The 18,017-nt window shown below is 46.5% G+C and overlaps 1 protein-coding gene across 1 annotated transcript; it reads right to left on the bottom strand.

Annotated features, from left to right (window-relative positions):
* Positions 1-2,624: 2,624 nt before the first annotated feature.
* LOC105941645 (neuroblastoma breakpoint family member 6-like protein) lies at positions 2,625-16,242 on the bottom strand. Its single transcript, XM_012926067.2, has 9 exons — positions 16,096-16,242; positions 15,679-15,889; positions 12,395-12,479; positions 10,757-10,992; positions 7,978-8,029; positions 5,703-5,854; positions 4,869-4,985; positions 4,025-4,144; positions 2,625-2,659 (listed from the first exon to the last, which is right to left on the bottom strand). The coding sequence occupies exons 2-9, from the start codon at positions 15,854-15,856 to the stop codon at positions 2,649-2,651; spliced, it is 951 nt and encodes a 316-aa protein (XP_012781521.2). The 5' UTR covers positions 15,857-15,889; positions 16,096-16,242; the 3' UTR covers positions 2,625-2,648.
* Positions 16,243-18,017: the final 1,775 nt, after the last annotated feature.

Raw genomic sequence — 18,017 nt, forward strand, 5'->3', positions numbered from 1 at the left:
ACCCCTGGCCCAGCTCTCACTGGTAAGTGCAACTGTCTAGCCCAGTCTGGCCCACCCCAGTCCTCACGTGACCTGGTAGATGTTGTGGTCCAACTTGGTCTGGCTTGCACCCTGTCCTGGCTCTCATTCATGCTAGTGTGTGATATGGACTGACTCTGCCTGGCCTGCCCCCAGACCCAGCTCACAATATATGCCAATGGGTACTGTAGTCCCAGCTTGGGTCAGTCAGCTCCTTGTTCTGGCTCTCATACTCACTAGCAGGAACTGTGCCTAGCATGAGAATTTCGTAAGTTCCTCAAGTGGACCTACTCCCATCCCTAGATCTTGTATGTGTATCTGAATAGGCTGACACGGCTGGCCCCAAGACCTGATACTCACTGGTGGGTAGTGGGGCCTAGCCTAACTGGCTCGCACCCATCTTGTTCTCACCGATGGGTGCTACAGTGGCCTTGCTTGGCATGGTCTGTCCTCAGTCTCAGTCTTTGTATGCCCCAGGGTGCTGCAGCCTGGCCCTACCTGGACTTCTTTCACCCTAGATCCCACAAATGTCAGGTGGTTTCTGTCAGGTGAGATCTGTGGTCCAGCTTGGCTTTGCCCATCACTGTCCCATTGCTTGGCATGGTCTGTCCTCAGTCTCAGTCCTTGTATGCCCCAGGGTGCTGCAGCCTGGCCCTACCTGGACTTCTTTCACCCTAGATCCCACAAATGTCAGGTGGTTTCTGTCAGGTGAGATCTGTGGTCCAGCTTGGCTTTGCCCATCACTGTCCCGAGCTCTCCATGTAAACCAGTGGTGGTTGTTGTCCCATGGAGGCAAGCTGTTGGCTGTCTGGCAGTGATGGACTTGGTGAATGCAGCCAATAATCACACACATGGACTATTGACTGGTCAATAGCTGGAGTTACTAGTTATATCAGGCTTTTATTTTTTTTTTAAGATTTATTTATTTTATTACAAAGTCAGATATACAGAGAGGAGGATCTTCCGTCCGATGTTTCACTCCCCAAGTGAGCCGCAACGGGCCAGTGCGCGCCGATCCAAAGCCGGGTACCAGGAACCTCTTCCAAGTCTCCCACATGGGTGCAGGGTCCCAAGGATCTGGGCTGTCCCCGACTGCTTCCCCAGGCCACAAGCAGGGAGCTGGATGGGAAGTGGAGCTGCCGGGATTAGAACCGGCATCCATATGGGATCCTGGGGCATTCAAGGCGACTTCAGCCGCTAGGCCACGCCACCGGGCCTTACATCAGGCTTTTATAGACTGAGGGTCACATAGCATATGGGAGAGGGGTTTGAGAACTTTACATATCATCACACTTGATCTTAGCCAAAAGGCCGAGAAGCGATGAGAACTTTACTATCATCAACAAGCGGCAGTTGATGTGAGATTATGGGAGTTTCCATAAGCCTGTTTATAGATCTCAACACCCTTGCCTGGAATTACCTCTCTTTGTTTTGTCCTACAGATCCAACCAATTATCTTACAGATATCCAATCAATTGTCCTCCTACAGTGAGCCAACAAGTACCCTACAGAAATTGTCTCTAGATATGGTTCTCTCACATTCTGGTGGGTGCTATGGTCCAGTCTGACATGACTCACCCCCTGCTCTGACACTAATAGGCAGGTACTAAGGCCTGGTCCAGCCAGGCATGCCTTCTAGCCCCAGCTTTGTGTGTTCCGGCAGACTGTAGGTGATGCCACTTAGTCTAACCCAGGTCTCCCACAGGGACGGGTGCTTTGGCCTGACCCAGGCATGCCCTCCAGTCTCCACACTCTCCACCCCAAAGCACTCTGTCTCAGTTCCCTCACCTATGTGCAAGTACAGTGGCTCAGTTTGTGGAAGACCCCAGAAGTCATTTCTTCCCTGTCTAACATTGTCTCAGAGGATCCCCACTCCAACACATCTTGAGACCCCCTTTCCCAGGCAATCTGCAGCTCATCCCCAACCTGGATGCCAGGGAGGTATGTCCCAGACTGAAGTTCTCCACCATCCCCATTTATTAAAAAATAAATAAGGAAAAGAAAAGAAAAGAAAAAAGAACTTGGCTCACTTGATTAATCCTCCTCTTGCAAATGCTGGGATCCCATGTGGGCACTGTTTGTGTCCTGGCTGCTCACTGTCTCATTCAACTCCCTGCTTAGGGCCTAAGAAAGCAGTGGATGGCCCAAAACCTTGGGACCCTGCATCCACATGGGAGACCCAGTTTTGTGTGCTCCTGGCTTTGGATCTACTTAGCTCTGGTCATTGTGGCCGTTTGGGGAGTGAACTAGCAGATGGGAGATCTTTCTGTCTCTCCTTCTCTTTGTAAATATTTGTTTTCAAGAAATAAATATTTAAAAGAAAAAGCAATAGGTGGGGCTAGAATGCCTGCTAGCTACTGGCTCACCTCTCCCAGCAGTGCAACACTTGCCTAGGCACAAAGCAAACTAGACAGTTGTCTACAAACAGAAAGATTGTGTCTTAATATAGGCAAGGCTGCCTTTGGGAGTTATCACAGTGCAGATTGTGGGCTGTCAAATTGTCCCTTGATCTTGCTGTGTAATTTGCTTCTTAGAGATGGAGCACTCTTGTTTTGACTTACGCTTGTTTTATTGTTTTATTTTCTTATCAGTTGAGGAATTACTTGTAAGGACATTTCATACTTTCCACATTAGTTATTACCTGAAATAAGAAAAAAAATAAAGCTTAATAAGAGTCTCCTATCAGGCCTTGCTGATAAATACTGGGTTGGGTTGGAAGCTAGGTGCTGAAGGAGACCAAGTGGAGGCTGAGTATGCTGAGGAGGACTGGTTATGGGGCTGAACTACAGAATGTAAAGAGTCAGGGATGTTAGCACTGTACAGGCAAAGTCTCCTGAAGTATACAGCTGCCCTGTGGTGTAGGACTCAGGGCTCTGCCACATTCTGATGTTAGCAGTCCTGCTTCATGCTGCTGCAGGTGAGATAGCCACATGCCTGCCAGACGCTCCTCAGCTGCAACTCACTCTCCCCTCTACTCATCAGAGGAAAATAAACAACTTCCCCCAGGTCCCAGCAAGAGACAGATTTAGTTCACAATTAGCTAGTTATAGCAGAGAGAGGGAACACTTTGTAGGAAATTCTTCTACATCCATATCCTATTCCTTTCAAATAGGAGGCTAATGCCAAAGACAGAGACTGATGTTGAGAAAGCCAATGGGTTGTTTAGATGACAACCAGGACTGTGGGCAAATTGTGGTGTCAAGGGGCTAAGGACTAGAGAAATCAATACAACGCAGAGGTGAAAACCTGGGCAGGACTCCAGCCAGAGATAGTTTGTACTGCATCACAGACTGTAGGGAATGCAGAGGGAGGGCTTCCAGTGGGAGGAAGCTGAACAAATGCTGGAGGCTGAGGATTACTTTGATGGGACAGCAACAAGGCTTTGCAGAAAGTGGTAAATGTTCTTGTATCAAATAGATCTTTAAAGAGAAAACGCAGTAGTGACTGAAAAAATGCAGTTTAGGGCCCTGCGGCGTGGCCTAGCGGCTAAAGTCCTCGCCTTGAAAGCCCCGGGATCCCATATGGGCGCCGGTTCTAATCCCGGCAGCTCCACTTCCCATCCAGCTCCCTGCTTGTGGCCTGGGAAAGCAGGAGAGGACGGCCCAAAGCTTTGGGACCCTGCACCCGCGTGGGAGACCTGGAAGAGGTTCCTGGTCCCGGCATCGGTTTGGCGCGCATCGGCCCGTTGCAGCTCACTTGGGGAGTGAAACATCGGATGGAAGATCTTCCTCTCTGTCTCTCCTCCTCTCTGTATATCCGGCTTTTCAGTAATAATAAAATCTTAAAAAAAAAAAATGCAGTTTAGTTCTCCTGCTAAGAAAATAACATACTGCAGTGTGAGTGAAGCACGTAGGCGGTCCCTCTGCCCCGACTGAGAACCATAATGGCAGGTGGGGCCAGGAGGCTGTAGGCAGCTCTGCCTTTCTACCCTCTTGTTCCACAGTTAACTGTGGCAGAGAAGGCAGAGCTGTGACAGTGGCCTCACATTGTGACCTTGATTGCTTACCTCTGGAGACAGGATTACTAGAAACAGGGAGTCTCTCATATTTTTCCCGCAGGACTCTGTTTTCATCATACAACTGAACAATGGAATCCAGGATCTGCCAGTACAGGTTGGAGGTGCATCCTGTGCCAGACAAGAATTACAATTCAGAAAAGTGACTTTAATTTTCATAAGAAAATGTTTCTTGTTAGTTCCAAGATTGTCCATTGTGGGGTGTACTGCCAGGTTAACAGGGCACAAGCACAATTGTCACAACATTCCCAACAAATGCCAGCACATTCCCATGTACTGTGATAACCAGTGGCTACAACAGGAAGTTTTTACATCGAACACCATTGTCTTGCTTTATAAGGGACTGGTAACTATTGTCCAGGCCCAGCCCAGTGATGTGGATTGATCACCCCTGTATGAAAATGATCTGAGGTGAGCTGAGGGATGAGGAAGATGAAGAACCTAAAGATCAAACAAAATCTTAGGAACAAAGAAAAATGAAGACAGAGGGTGGCAATGAGAATGGAAACAATGAGGGCTCAGCAATCTGGCTTTTCTTGAATGAAAATCATATATGTAGACAGAGGATAGCCAGTGCACAGAGGTGGAGTCACAGTTACAGGTGTGGAAGTTAGATGGCTCTAAGAGAGGTATAGCTTAGCTCGGGCAAAGTCTCTACCTAAGCCTATTTAGCCATGTATGAAATAGCAATGAAGGAACCTGTGCAAACTCTGTAGGTAGACCCCATGTAAGCACTGAGTGAAGATATATATATCAAGGGACTTGAACTCTGTGAGGCTTGCCCCAAACATGCCCAACAAAATATATGCATTGCCAGAATCAGCCCGACATATACCTTTTGTACCATTGTCTCTGTTCAGGGTGCTTAGATGGAATTGCATTCTGTGTCTCAGGCAGTCATTGATGACCATGGCTTGCTTGAGCTGATGCCGCACTATTTGGATCTCATCTTCTGCAGCCATTGCATCAGGACATGAAATGAGATAGAAGATGAAGAGTCCTGTCATAAATGCGCTGCCCAGGGCTGCTGAACAAGATCCCTGCTTCTCCCTGTCCCTCTGCCAATGTCATTTTCTCAGCAGGGAGCACCAGGCACCTCGCTTCGAGCCCTTCAGTTTACAAATGCAGAATGGTCAGGTGCAGACACATTTACAGGGCTACCTGCTGCATAGGCACATGAGGTGTGAGAGAGGTAATGACAGGTGCACAAACACAGAAGGCCTCCAGTAAGGCCGGACTGATCTCACATACACTGTGGCTACCTCCTCAGGGTGGCTTGAAGGAACTAAGGAACCTTCTGCTCTACCAAACTGCTCTCCCAGAACAGTGTAAGAGATGGTGAACACTTTCCACTTTCCTTTGCACTACAAGGTGAAAAGTGCAACAGATGGGGACACTTTTGTGGGATGAAAATCTGAGTAATAAAAGGTACCTACTTATACCTGTCACTGGAAAAAACAGGTTGAAAGACAAATCTGACATGATTTACATTACTATACAATAGTAATTTGTAAATAGGGAGGGAAATAATATATTCTCTTGCCAAGATTTTCAACTAACAATGCAGATTTCTCCTAAAGGAAAGTGATAGTTAAGTCAGATGAGAAAAAAGACATGTGTTTCTTTCTCTCCATACCCAGTGATGCTGTTATTCAAGAGGAGTACTCACGGCTTGCATCCCCAGCAGGGGTGGTTTGTACATCAGTCAGGACAGTATGGCTACTGGAAGGTTGTGCAGAGTTCTGCTGGCCAGAGGGAGTCAAGTACCGTTCATCTAATGAGTCCTCCAGCACTTGGTTCAATATCTGATCTTGGTCCTCCCTGTTTACCAGATGGGAAAGGCATGAGGAAAGATTTAACCAAGACAACCTGGAACCAAAACATCATTATAGATTCTGATCTGAAGCTCATGGAAGAGGCATCAAAACCAGAGAATCCATCTTACCAGAAAGGAAGTGTAACAATCCACTTCTGACTGGGGTAGAGTGTGCTTAGAGATAAGGGTACAAGACAGCAACAGGTGCTTAGTGCACTTACTGAATCATGTGTATGAAGAATCAGACCTAAACACTACCCTAAGATAAACTGAAGGTATACAGAGACCTAAACTAGTGAGTTGAAGTGAGTAAATCAAGCATTGCATTTGATATTATATGAATTGGGTCAATAAAGGTTGTTGCTGAGACAGTTTAACCTCCCAGGAGTCATCCACCTCTTAGATTTCTCCAAATATGTGATCTGATTTGAGCTCATTTTTCAAGGTAGTTTTCTGATTATAAGCATAAAATAATGTCAAGAAAAGTTGGTAAAAACAATAGTCATTTCAAAACTGCATTCAATCATAAATGGGTTAAAGTTACCTTGCAGAAACCAGGGATCACTGTTCATTTTACCTTTCAGGATGACTAGTTAAGGGCCTGGCAGCGTGGCAGCTAAAGTCCTCACCTTGAATGCGCCGGGATCCCATATGGGCGCCGGTTCTTATCCCGGCAGCTCCACTTCCCATCTTGTGGCCTGGGAAAGCAGTTGAGGAGCTTTGGAACTTTACACCTGTGTGGGAGACCTGGAAGAAGTACCTGTTTCCTGGCTTCGGATCGGCATAGCACGCTCACTTGGGGAGTGAATCATTGGAGGGAGGATCTTTCTGTCTGTCCTCCTCTCTGTATATCTGACTTTCCAATAAAAATAAAATGAACCTTAAAAAAAAAAGGATGGGGCCCGGCGGCGTGGCCTAGTGGCTAAAGTCCTCGCCTTGAATGCCCCGGGATCCCATATGGGCGCTGGTTCTAATCCCAGCAGCTCCACTTCCCATCCAGCTCCCTGCTTGTGGCCTGGGGAAACAGTCGAGGACGGCCCAAAGCCTTGGGACCCTGCACCCGCGTGGGAGACCCGGAAGAGGTTCCTGGTTCCCGGCATCGGATTGGCGCGCACTGGCCTGTTGCGGCTCACTTGGGCAGTGAAACATCGGATGGAAGATCTTCCTCTCTGTCTCTCCTCCTCTCTGTATATCCAGTTTTCCAATAATAATAAAATCTTTAAAAAAAAAAAAAGGATGACTAGTTAACTCTATTTGAGAAATTGCTAATAAATATGAGCAATATAAGACCGGTTAATACAAGAAGTGACCATTTAAAATTATTATATCCCTGTAAATAGAATGAATAAAAGAGGTTAATTCAAAAGTTTCTAGTGTGATAATTTTGACCTCTAAGCTTTCTCTTTCTCTAGTTTTTAAAAATATTTTATTTTATTGGAAAGGCAGGTTTGTAGAAAGGAGAGACAGAAAAATCTTCTATCCACTGGTTCACTTTCCAAATGGCCATAAGAGCCAGGAGCCTCTTTTTTTTTTTTTTTTAAAGATTTATTTATTTTATTACAAAGTCAGATATACAGAGAGGAGGAGAGACAGAGAGGAAGATCTTCCATCCGATGATTCACTCCCCAAGTGAGCCGCAACGGCCGGTGCTGCGCCGATCCGAAGCCGGGAACCTGGAACCTCTTCCAGGTCTCCCACACGGGTGCAGGGTCCCAATGCATTGGGCCGTCCTCACTGCTTTCCCAGACCACAAGCAGGGAGCTGGATGGGAAGTGGAGCTGCTGGGATTAGAACCGGTGCCCATATGTGATCCCAGGGCGTTCAAGGCGAGGACTTTAGCCACTAGGCCACGCCGCCGGGCCTGCCAGGAGCCTCTTTTAAGTCTCCCACATATGTACAGGGTCCCAAAGCTTTGGACCATCCTTCACTGATTTCCCAACCACAAGCAGGGAGTTGGATAGGAAGTGGAACTGCTGGGATAAGAACTGGTGGCCATATGGAATGCCAGCACTTGCAGGCAGATGATTAGCTAATTGAGCCATCATACCAGGTCCAATTTTTGAGCCATTTTCTGGAATTCTGTCTATATACACTCACTCTATAATCAGCCATCTCATCATTCAGTTACCTTTGGGCCAGTGTCTCTTGTCTGTCTCTGTAATTTTTATCATTGTGATTCTCTGCAAAGCAAAAACAAAACCAAATGAGAAATGAAGCGTTTCATTCCCATTGCAAACATTGCAAACATGGTGTCTGTATGATCAGAGACATAATACTGCAATTATTCAGAAATCTCTGTGAGAATTCTGCCCAAGATGCTGGTTTCACCTCTACAGAAGTACCTTAGAGGGATTTCCTTAGCCCCTGGCACAGGGCGTTCCTGATGCTATATACAAAATGTGGAAATGTGTTTTGTTCCCAGCTCTCAGAATTCTTTCCAGTTGCCTTCTGGACTTCCTCAGTTGGAACCTTCATTCCCATTCCAAACCTGCTTATTAGAGCATGGTTGTGTGTTCCACTCATGCTCCTCTGCAGAGCCCACAGGAAATTACATTATGCTTACTAATCAAGTCAAAGCATTGTTTTCCAGAAATAATGGTTTGTTTTTATTGCTAGGCAGGGTTACAGAAAGAGAAGTTGAGACAGAGAGGTGATGATCCTCATTCACTGGTTCACTCTTTTCACATTACAATGGATTAACTTTGGGCCTGGTGTGGTGGTTTAGTGGCTAAATTCTCACCTTGCACCGTATGGGTGCTTGTTCATGTCCTGGCAGGTCCTGCTTCCCATCCGGCTACCTGTTTGTGGCCTAGGAAAGCAGTAGACGATAGCCCAAAGCCTTGCGACCCTGTTCCCATGTGGGAGACCCGGAAGAAACGCCTGGCTCCTGGCTTTGGATTGGCTCTACTCTAGCCATTGTGGCTACTTGGGCACCAGTTTGTGTTCCAGTTGCTCCACTTCCCATGCAGTTTCTTGCTTGTGGCCTGGGAAAGCAGTGGAGGATTGTTCAAAGTCTTGAGATCCTGAACCTGCATGGGAGACCAAGAAGAAGCTCTTGGCTTATGACTTTCATGTTGGGGCCCTTTGGGGAGTGAAGAAATGGATGCAAGATCTTTCTGTCTCTTCTCTCTGTAAATATGATCTGCTTTCCAATAAAAATAAATAAATCTTTAAAAAAAAGTTGAAGGCAGAAGCCTTAGAAAAACCTAGATGAAACTTTTTAAAAAATATTTATTTATTTTTATTACAAAGTCAGATATACAGAGAGGAGGAGAAACAGAGAGGAAGATCTTCCGTCTGATGATTCACCCCCCCGTGAGCAATCCGTCCTTAACTGCTTTCCCAGGCCACAAGCAAGGAGCTGGATAGGAAGTGGAGCTGCTGGGATTAGAACTGGCGTCCATATGGGATCCAGGCACGTTCAAGGAAAGGACTTTAGCCGCTAGGCCATGCCACCGGGCCCTAGAAAAAAACTAGATGAAACTTTAACAGATGAGGAGGAAGCAATGTCTTTGATATTGAAGAAAGATTAATGAGTTTTTACACCTAAAAACAAGAAGGATCCCAAATGATAATCAGAGACAAGAAAAGATGGAAGAAAACTCAACAGAGCATCAGTCAGCTGTGGGAATTTCAAACCATCCAATGGATCATAGCTGTAACTGGTGACTTTGAAGAGACATAAACATAAAAAAGAATATGGTACATATGTGCCATAGTTTTTCAAATTTAATTAGAATGCTAGACCTAGAGATGTGAGGTGCTCAGTGTAGTAAAATAATATAAAAAGCTAAAGTTTGCCCCAGCTGTAGGCAGCTGCCTAGGTTGCCTTATACCCAGGCAAGTAATATGTTGCTAGGAGAAAAACAGCCAATAGCTGGGGAGCATTCTGGGCCCAGTTAATGCCAACTCTGTGTTAACTATAACAGTGTGCAAACATTATTGCCTACTCTATTTTTTAAAAATATATGTGAGGATTGCCACATGGTACAACACGGCAGGGGCAGAGGACTCTGGGGCTGGGATGAAATACTTTGGTCTTCAGGTTGTGGGATTGGCTGTAGATTGCCTGAGGAAGGGGGTCTGAGAATGTGTTGGAGGGGGTGTCCCCGAGGGTCAAACAGGGAAGCAATGACTTCTGGGGTCTTTCACAGAGTGGGCTACTGCATTTGCAGGTAGATAAGGGAACTGAGATGGAGAGGGGAAACCAGAGGGCATATCCGGCTCAGTCTAAGGCACACACACACATGGAATACCTGGGCTGGGCTAAGTAGCTTCATCTCCACCCTCTGGTTACGTGGTAGATGGAGCTTGGGGACATGCCTTGCTAGGCTAAGTCTCAGTACCCATCCACAAGTGTTGAGGCAGGCGGATGGTCCATGTTATGCTGGGCTGCATCTCCATCCAGAACATGAGAGCACACTGAATCTGAAGGCAAATTCTTTAGGGGATTTATGGTCTCACTTTTCTATGACAATAACACTCACCAGTTTCCAGGAGAGATAAGGGCTGGTGATGGACCTGGCCAGGGTAGACTGCAGAACTCACACTGACATGCACAGGAGGTTGTCATGGAAGGAGGCCAGCTTGGGCCAGGCCTCAGTACCTACTGGCATGCATCAGAGCCAAGATAGGGTGTGCGCTACATTGGGCTGACCTGCAGCATCTGCTGGCTCACATTACAGCCAGGGCTGGGGATAGGCCAGGCTGGGATGGGCTGTTGTCAAATGCTGAGACCGGGGGCGGACCATGCCAGGCTGAGTTGAATACCCACCACACAGTAGTATACATACTAAGCGCCATACACAAAATGAAAAGAATAAACTATGGTGGCTACTTTGAGTTTTCCTCCTTCCTTTGGAGGGCTTGGGAGGAAGAAGTGATTTCAGAACCCGTGGCCAACTTACCTGAAGTGAGTTTTCTGCCAAGGCTGTCTGCCAGCTGGCTCGCTCGGACCAACTGCTCACAGAGTCTCTGTCCGTGGTGGCTGGCAATGCCAGTGCTCCTGACGAGGCCCTCAAAAGCCTTGGTTGTGTTCCTCATATGCTGGGCAAAGAGGTGACAGGCACCCCACCCTTCCTGTAGCTTTTGTCGCAAGTGGGCCAGTTCTCCAACCTGAGCCTGAACTGGGGAATCTTGTTCTCTAAGGTGAGGAAGAAGAATAAATGTAAGAGTGGCTGAGAGCTGCAGGAGTGTCAGCAGAGCCATCCATCTTTTAGAGCAGCCCAAGGCAGTTCTGGTGTTTAATTCCTGCGCAATTTGTGTCACCTGCCTCTGGAGGGGGAATGAGGACACAGCCGTGAATTTGTTCTTACTGACTGATTTAAGATGCTCTTCAGATCAAACCTGTAGGTGAGCAGCAGCATTAGGCCAAAGGTGCCAGGAACAGACATGTTGGGTACGTACATAACCGAAAGGTGAAAAGAAGTCCAAAACGGATAATGAAGGAAATATTTATGTGGTAACAGGAAGATAAGGACAACCAGTAGAAAAGCAATTAAGGGTAATTGCGTTTGAGATAGAATTGCATCACTCTGTGAGATTTCCTTACTTTTTAATTATTTCTCACTGGTCCCAGTGTAGGATATAGCTCTCTAAGGATGGAGACACTGTCATGTGTTATTCAATGTTTAGGTCTCAGTAGAGGGCAAACATGGGCACTCAGTGAATGCTTAGAACCATAAACCCTGAAGCTGGACTGAGTACTTCTGCTCACCTACCCATCTGATGCCTGAATAGCATCTCTCCTGTCAGCTAAGTAGGTATTTGCAGGCTGCCAAATTCTATTCATGGAAATCCTAGAAAGTGTTGATGAAGTCAAGTTCTGTAATAGGACTGACACAGAACTTCAGACCTATACCCCTTCAGTGTACTATGTTTATTTTGCACATTTAAGCTTCTAAGACCAATTGAAAAAATGTTCAGAAAGACAATTTAAACACAACAATCTATGTTTGAAAGTCTCTAAGAATGGCATTGAGAAGTTTAATAGTTCATTTTCTGGGCAATAACTACTCAATTGCTCACCAATCCAATAGCTCTATGATCTTTTTTTTTTTTTTAATCTTGAAAGAGTTATTTGGGGAAGTCTAAAAAGCTCTCTTCTAGAACAGTGCATTACCAATGATTCCACTTAATAGTAAAAATAGGAGAAAGTATAATAACAACAGCAAATGCTTGTTGAGATTTTCCTGTGTGTCAGATTGGTCCCAACCACTTGTAATCATGTGTTTCATCTTCATGACCCTCTGAGGGTGTTACAGTCAGTGCCTCGCTTTTACAGATGAGAAAAGCCCAGAAACATTAAGAAAACTTAACACACACCTGAAAATCATACTGCCATATTCCAAACCAGGCTTTGTCTCCACTTTCTTGCTAATTTACTTCATGGAGAAGCTCACAGACCTACCTAATCTACTGCCCCACTCATGGGCTTGGGTCTGATTCTGCCATGTGCATTTCCACCCTTCTCCCAGCACAAACCTGCACTGTACTCATGCCCACTGACACAGTAGCCATGCCTTCCCACACAGAGCCCTCCTTACCCCAGCCTTGCAGCGGACTGCGTCTTCTCTGAGTCAGGCTTCTCCTCCAGCACGGATGCAATGAGGTCTCTGTACTGCTCACACTCTGAGGAAACAGAGATGGACCCTCCTCAGAGCACAGGTGGCCACACTGCTGAGGGAGGAGGCACGGCACACTCAGAACACACAGGAGCCCAGCACCAGACTCCATGCAGGGGTTCTCACATCTTTATCCCTGGTCTTCCAGCCAGGCCTCATGCGGGAGATTAGTACTGGGGAGTTTCACTGGAACAATGCAAGGCCAGAACTCACGACTCTGAGTCACAGGTCATGCAATCAACAAGCCCTTTAGCTTCCTCAGCAAAGCCTCAGTCTGGATCCTGAAACAGGGATTTCCTGGGTTTGGGAGATCACCAAGGACTGTAGGACTGATGGTTCTCTTGTGTTTAGCTTTAGTCATCCCCAAAGATTTTGAAGACTTAAAAATCTCTCTTGAAGGGGGGAGGGTATTGGGAGGGGTTTGGGGGAATCCCAGAGCCTATGAAACTGTGCCACATAATGCAATGTTATTAATAATAATAAAAAATAAAGATGGGTACAAAACAAAAACAAAAAAATCTCTCTTGGGGCAGGCATGATGGCTCAACGGGCTAATTCTCCACATGTAAGCACTGGCATCCCATATGGGCACCAGTTTATCCAGGCTGCTCCACCTCCAATGCAGCTCCCTACATATGGTCTTGGAAAGCAGCAGAATCGACCCAAAGCCTTGGAGCCCTACATTCTTGTGGGAGACCCAAAAGGATCTCCTGGCTCCTGGCTTTGGATTGGTTCAGCTCTAGCTGTTGTAGCCTTTGGGGACTGAATCAGTGTATAGAAGATCTTTCTCAATGTCATTCCGTCTCTCTGCAAATCTGTGTTTCCATAAACAAACAAATAAGTAAATCTTTTTTTAAAAAAATCTCTCTTGGGTTGGGCATTGTGGTGTGGCTGGTTAACCTTCTCATAGCCCAACATTTCATGTCAGAGCACTGGCTCTCGTCCTGGCTTCTTGACTTCCAAACTTGCTGCCTGTTAGTGACCTGGGAAAGCAGTGGGATATGGCCCAATCCTGGGTCTAAGCCACTCATGTAGAGACATAGGCTTTTTATTATCTCAAAGAAAGATGGATGCTACACAATCCTTGCTTGGGGTCACCAGCCCTGACTGTTCCATTACTTTGAAATAAACTAGGGGATGGGAGGTCTCTCTCTTTCTGTTTTTCTGTCTCATTTGTCCTTCCTTCTCTCTGTGTGTGTCTCCTGCTCTGTCACTCTGCCTTCCACCAAACATATAAACAAAAAGTGTTTTTTAAACTAAGAAGAATTTATTTTTCAGTTATAGTTTTTGAGAAAAATTTAGGAGGTTGGAGCTTTTGAAGGAAGAGGAAAGAACAGATGCACAATATCTTTCATCCACTGCTACCCCAAAATATCCCCAGCTGCCAGAGTTGGCCATGCCAAAGACATGAGTCTTGGTCTCCCACAAGGAGTGCAGAGACCTAAGTACTTGAACCACAAATTGCTCATTCTCAGGGTGTGCACTTGCAGATAACAGAAACCAGGGCTTATTTTCACTTTTTTTTTAAGTGAGATCCACCAACCCCTCATTCACTTTCCAAATGCCCACAGAGCCAGGTCAGGGCAAAGGTTGAAAGCTAGCAAATCCATCTGATCTCACATGTGGTCATCAGAGACTCAAGTACTTGGGCACCATCTTTTGCTTTCTGGTCCATTAGCAGGAAGCCAGATCAGAAAGCAAAGGCAAGACTGCATCTCAGGTCCGGCCACATGGAATACGGGCACCTCAGGTGGCAGTAAAGCACACTTAAATCAGACATTTTTATGTGTGGTGTGCGTTGTGACAGCCTAACTGCTGAAAATACTTACCCCTAATGTAGTGCAATTTTAACGAATGGAATAAAAAAAAAGTCTTATCTTAAAGTTCATTTTGTACTTCTTTTAAAGGAGGCTTACTTTTTGGGCCTGGCATGATAGCGTAGTGGCTAAAATCCTTGCCTTGAGAGCATGCCTGGGATCCCATATGGGTGCTGGTTCTAATCCCGGCAGCCCTGCTTCCCATCCAGCTCCCTGCTTGTGGCCTGGAAAACAGTTGAGGATAGCCCAAAGCCTTGGGACCCTGCACCCGTGTGGGAGACCCTGAAGAGCTCCTGGCTCCTGGCTTCGGATTGGCTCAGCTCCAGCCGTTGCAACCACTTGGGGAGTGAACCATCAGACGGAAGATCTTCCTGTCTCTCCTCCTTTCTGTATATCCGCCTTTCCAATAAAAATAAAATAAATCTTTAAAAAAAAAAAGATTGGCAGCTGTTAAAAAAAAAAAGGAGGCTTTACTTTTTATTCTTCTGTGTGTAACAATAGGTGTATCACTATTTGGAAGGATCCCACACATACGTGTTAATTGAAAAACAATGGTAGGAATTTGAAAGCAACCAATTTTGGTGTGAGCGCTTGCTATAGATGTTCTCAGCTCTAGGTGCCTGTGACTCAGTGGGGAACAGGTTTCCCTAAGCTCCCATGAGGCAGGAAGGAAACTGTTACTTCTTTCTGGTCAGGTGAAGCTAATTGTAGCTGGATGTTTAGTAAAAGTTTGATTCAAATCCTGACACACTTGAGTGACCAGAGACATCACGTGTTCACAGAAGCTGACATGCATTCACAAGAGAAAAATGGGCGATATAGTGACTCCCTACCTCGTCTCTGCAAACTTAATCCTTTGTGTTTCAGTTTTCTCAACTTTTGCATATTAAGGATAGAATACACACATCAGGCCCTGCGGCGTGGCCTAGCGGCTAAAGTCCTCGCCTTGAATGCCCTGGGATCACATATGGGCACCGGTTCTAATCCCGGCAGCTCCACTTCCCATCCAGCTCCCTGCTTGTGGTCTGGGAAAGCAGTCGAGGACGGCCCAATGCATTGGGACCCTGCACCCACGTGGGAGACCCGGAAGAGGTTCCTGGATCCCGGCTTCGGATCGGCGCAGCACCGGCCGTTGTGGCTCACTTGGGGAGTGAACCATCAGATGGAAGATCTTCCTCTCTGTCTCTCCTCCTCTCTGTATATCCGGCTTTCCAATAATAATAAAATATTTTTTAAAAAAAGAGTACACACATCTACTGTCTAAAAAAAGTCAGGAGAAAATTCACACTGAGGAAGGAGAGGGAAGACTGGAGTGCAGAGTGCTCCCTTTCCCTGAGGAAGACAAGCCACCGTTTGTCAGTTGGGTGGCCACGGCTCTGGGGGACTCACCATGTTTCTGCAGGTGGTTGGCCGGGAAGGAAGCAGTAGCTCTGGACGTGAGGTATTTCTCTGTCAGGTCGCGGAGGTTCTGCTTGTTCTTCTCCAGCGTGGAGCGTAAGCAGTAGCGGGTGTCCAGGGCACGCCTGTCAGCCGCTGCCCCAGAAACTGTGCTGGGAGGTGTGGCCATGATGGAAGCTTGTGCTCAGAGCAGAGCCAGAGCCTGGGACGGGAGAAACCAGCACAATGACTACAACTCAAGGGAGGGTCCACGGCTGTCTAGCTTAGTAACTTCTTAATTATCACTCAAATATACAAGTATGATAAGTGAATTTTATGGTATGTAAATAATGTCTCTGTAACCTACCTTCACTTCAAAAAGTGTATTTCAAGAGGTGTTAAAGCATGCAAAATAGGTTCATAACTTACTTTTGGGAAACACCGTGTCAGCCCCCACAACTCTGCCACCCCTTAGACACAAAAGTAAGGCACAAGGTGCCAGAGGGCAGAGCCGAAGGCACTGCCGCAGCCACAGAATCCCACAGGAGTGAGGGCGGTAGGACGAGTGTGCCAGGTAACGGTGTGACGTCACAAGAGCAGATTCAGAAGGTGGGATCTCGCGAACCTCTGTGTTCCAGCTGCCAAAGCCAGCCTGGTGCCCGAGGCCTCTGCTTTCTCCTGAACACCACCAGAGGGCACCACCCAGCCCGCAGAAAATCTCTATTTGTGCACCAGGGGACCGCACTCCAGTCCTGTGTTCCTAAAACCTAGGCATAGTTCCGCTGTTTCTTCTTCTGAGAGCAGACAGAACATAAAAGCATTCAATGCTTTTTTTTTAAAGAATTCAGTGTTTTCCAAATTGTTTTTCTTCTTCTTTTTTTAATCTTTTTTTTTTTAAAAAAAAGTTTTATTTGGCCAATCTTCCATCTACAAGTGCTAGCTTCCCATATAGGCACTGCTTTGTGTCCTGGCTGCTCCACTTCCCATTCAGCTCTTTGTGGGCTGGCAAAGCAGTGAAAGTTGACTCAGGGCCTTGGGAACATGCACTCGTGTGGGAGACTCAGAAGTTCCTGGCTACTGGCTTTAGATCAGCTCAGCTCTGGACATTGCAGCCATTTGGAGAGTAAACCAGCAGATAGAAGTTTTTTTTCCTCTCCTTTTCTTTGTAAATCTGCCATTTCAATAAAAATAAATAAATCTTTTTCTTAAAGGGTTTATTTTTATTGGAAAGCCAGTTTTTCAGAAAATTTAGAGGCATTCAGAGCTTGAACCTGCAGAGGACACCTGAGTTTCCAGGGTTGAAGGCAGAGGATTAGTCTGTTGAGCCACAGAGCCAGCAGCAATATTCTTGCTCTTTTTGTTGTTGTTGTTTTATGATCTTTACATAGTTGATTAGGGTGTGAAGGGTCAAGGGCTTGGGGAAAGTGAGTAAGAACATTGTTTCCACATTCTCTTTTTCCCTTCCTGTTTCTGGGGGAAGAGGGAAGGTAAAGGGAGAAGCCACACCCAGCCTCTCAACCATCCCAGGGTCCCTGATGTGGGGCATGCTCCAAGGGACCTGCTCAAGTGGTTTTGATAGTTCAACAGTTCTGAATTGCTGCCGATCTTGCCACTCCAAGCATGATGAAATCTCTCCAGAATCTACTGGCTGACATAATCCACCTTAGAGTTTCCGTTTGCCCAGATATTCACTGCCAATACTTGGGGTAGTTGATTAATTTGTTCTGTCCTCGTTTCTCTGTTATGGTACCAGGTGTCCTCTGCAGTTTCTAAAGTACTGTTGTATCCTCCATGTGCACCTGGCTATGCAATTGACTGCTCTAAGTCCCTGAGGATACCGCTGAGGAGCCCTATTACATGCACGCCACAATCACCACAGAACCTGCAATCCGCTCCATGGTTGGAGTTCTGAGTATAGCAGCTTAGTTGGGGGATCCCCAAAGAAATTTCATCTGAGGAGATCCCAGACCTGATTCTTGTGTGTGCTTGTCAATACAGGTTTTGGCACAGTCTGTCACATAAATCAGCCTACGTGCACACTGTTAGTTGCAATTGCTGGGTCAGTTCTGTTCCCAGCCCTGTCTTCCACACAAACTAATGGGTGTCGCAGTCCAGCCTGATCCTGTCACCACACACTCGGCCCCCATGGAAACCAGTGTGAGTTGTTGCCTAGTCAGAGTGACCTGTGATAACCCCTACCAGGCCCACCCCCTGCCTTGGTTCCCATGCTTGCCAGTATGTAAAGCAGACAGGTCCAGTCTGTCCCACATCCCATTCAGCTTTCATGTGTCAATGGGTATTGAAGCCTAGTTCAACTCAACCAGCCCTACTATCCAGCCCACATATATGTT

Source organism: Ochotona princeps, chromosome 2 (assembly GCF_030435755.1).
Source record: "Ochotona princeps isolate mOchPri1 chromosome 2, mOchPri1.hap1, whole genome shotgun sequence".
NCBI classification, from domain to species: Eukaryota; Metazoa; Chordata; class Mammalia; order Lagomorpha; family Ochotonidae; genus Ochotona; species Ochotona princeps.

What these genes read in the sequence shown, in the direction of transcription:
- LOC105941645 (XM_012926067.2), bottom strand. Translation starts at nt 15,856, where the DNA reads ATGGCCACACCTCCCAGCACAGTTTCTGGGGCAGCGGCTGACAGGCGT. An exon ending in TGGCAGAAAACTCACTTCAG is followed by an intron (nt 8,030 to 10,756) that starts GTAAGTTGGCCA and finishes TTTGCTTTGCAG; the next exon opens with AGAATCACAATGATAAAAAT. An exon ending in CAAGAGACACTGGCCCAAAG is followed by an intron (nt 5,855 to 7,977) that starts GTAACTGAATGA and finishes TCTGGTAAACAG; the next exon opens with GGAGGACCAAGATCAGATAT.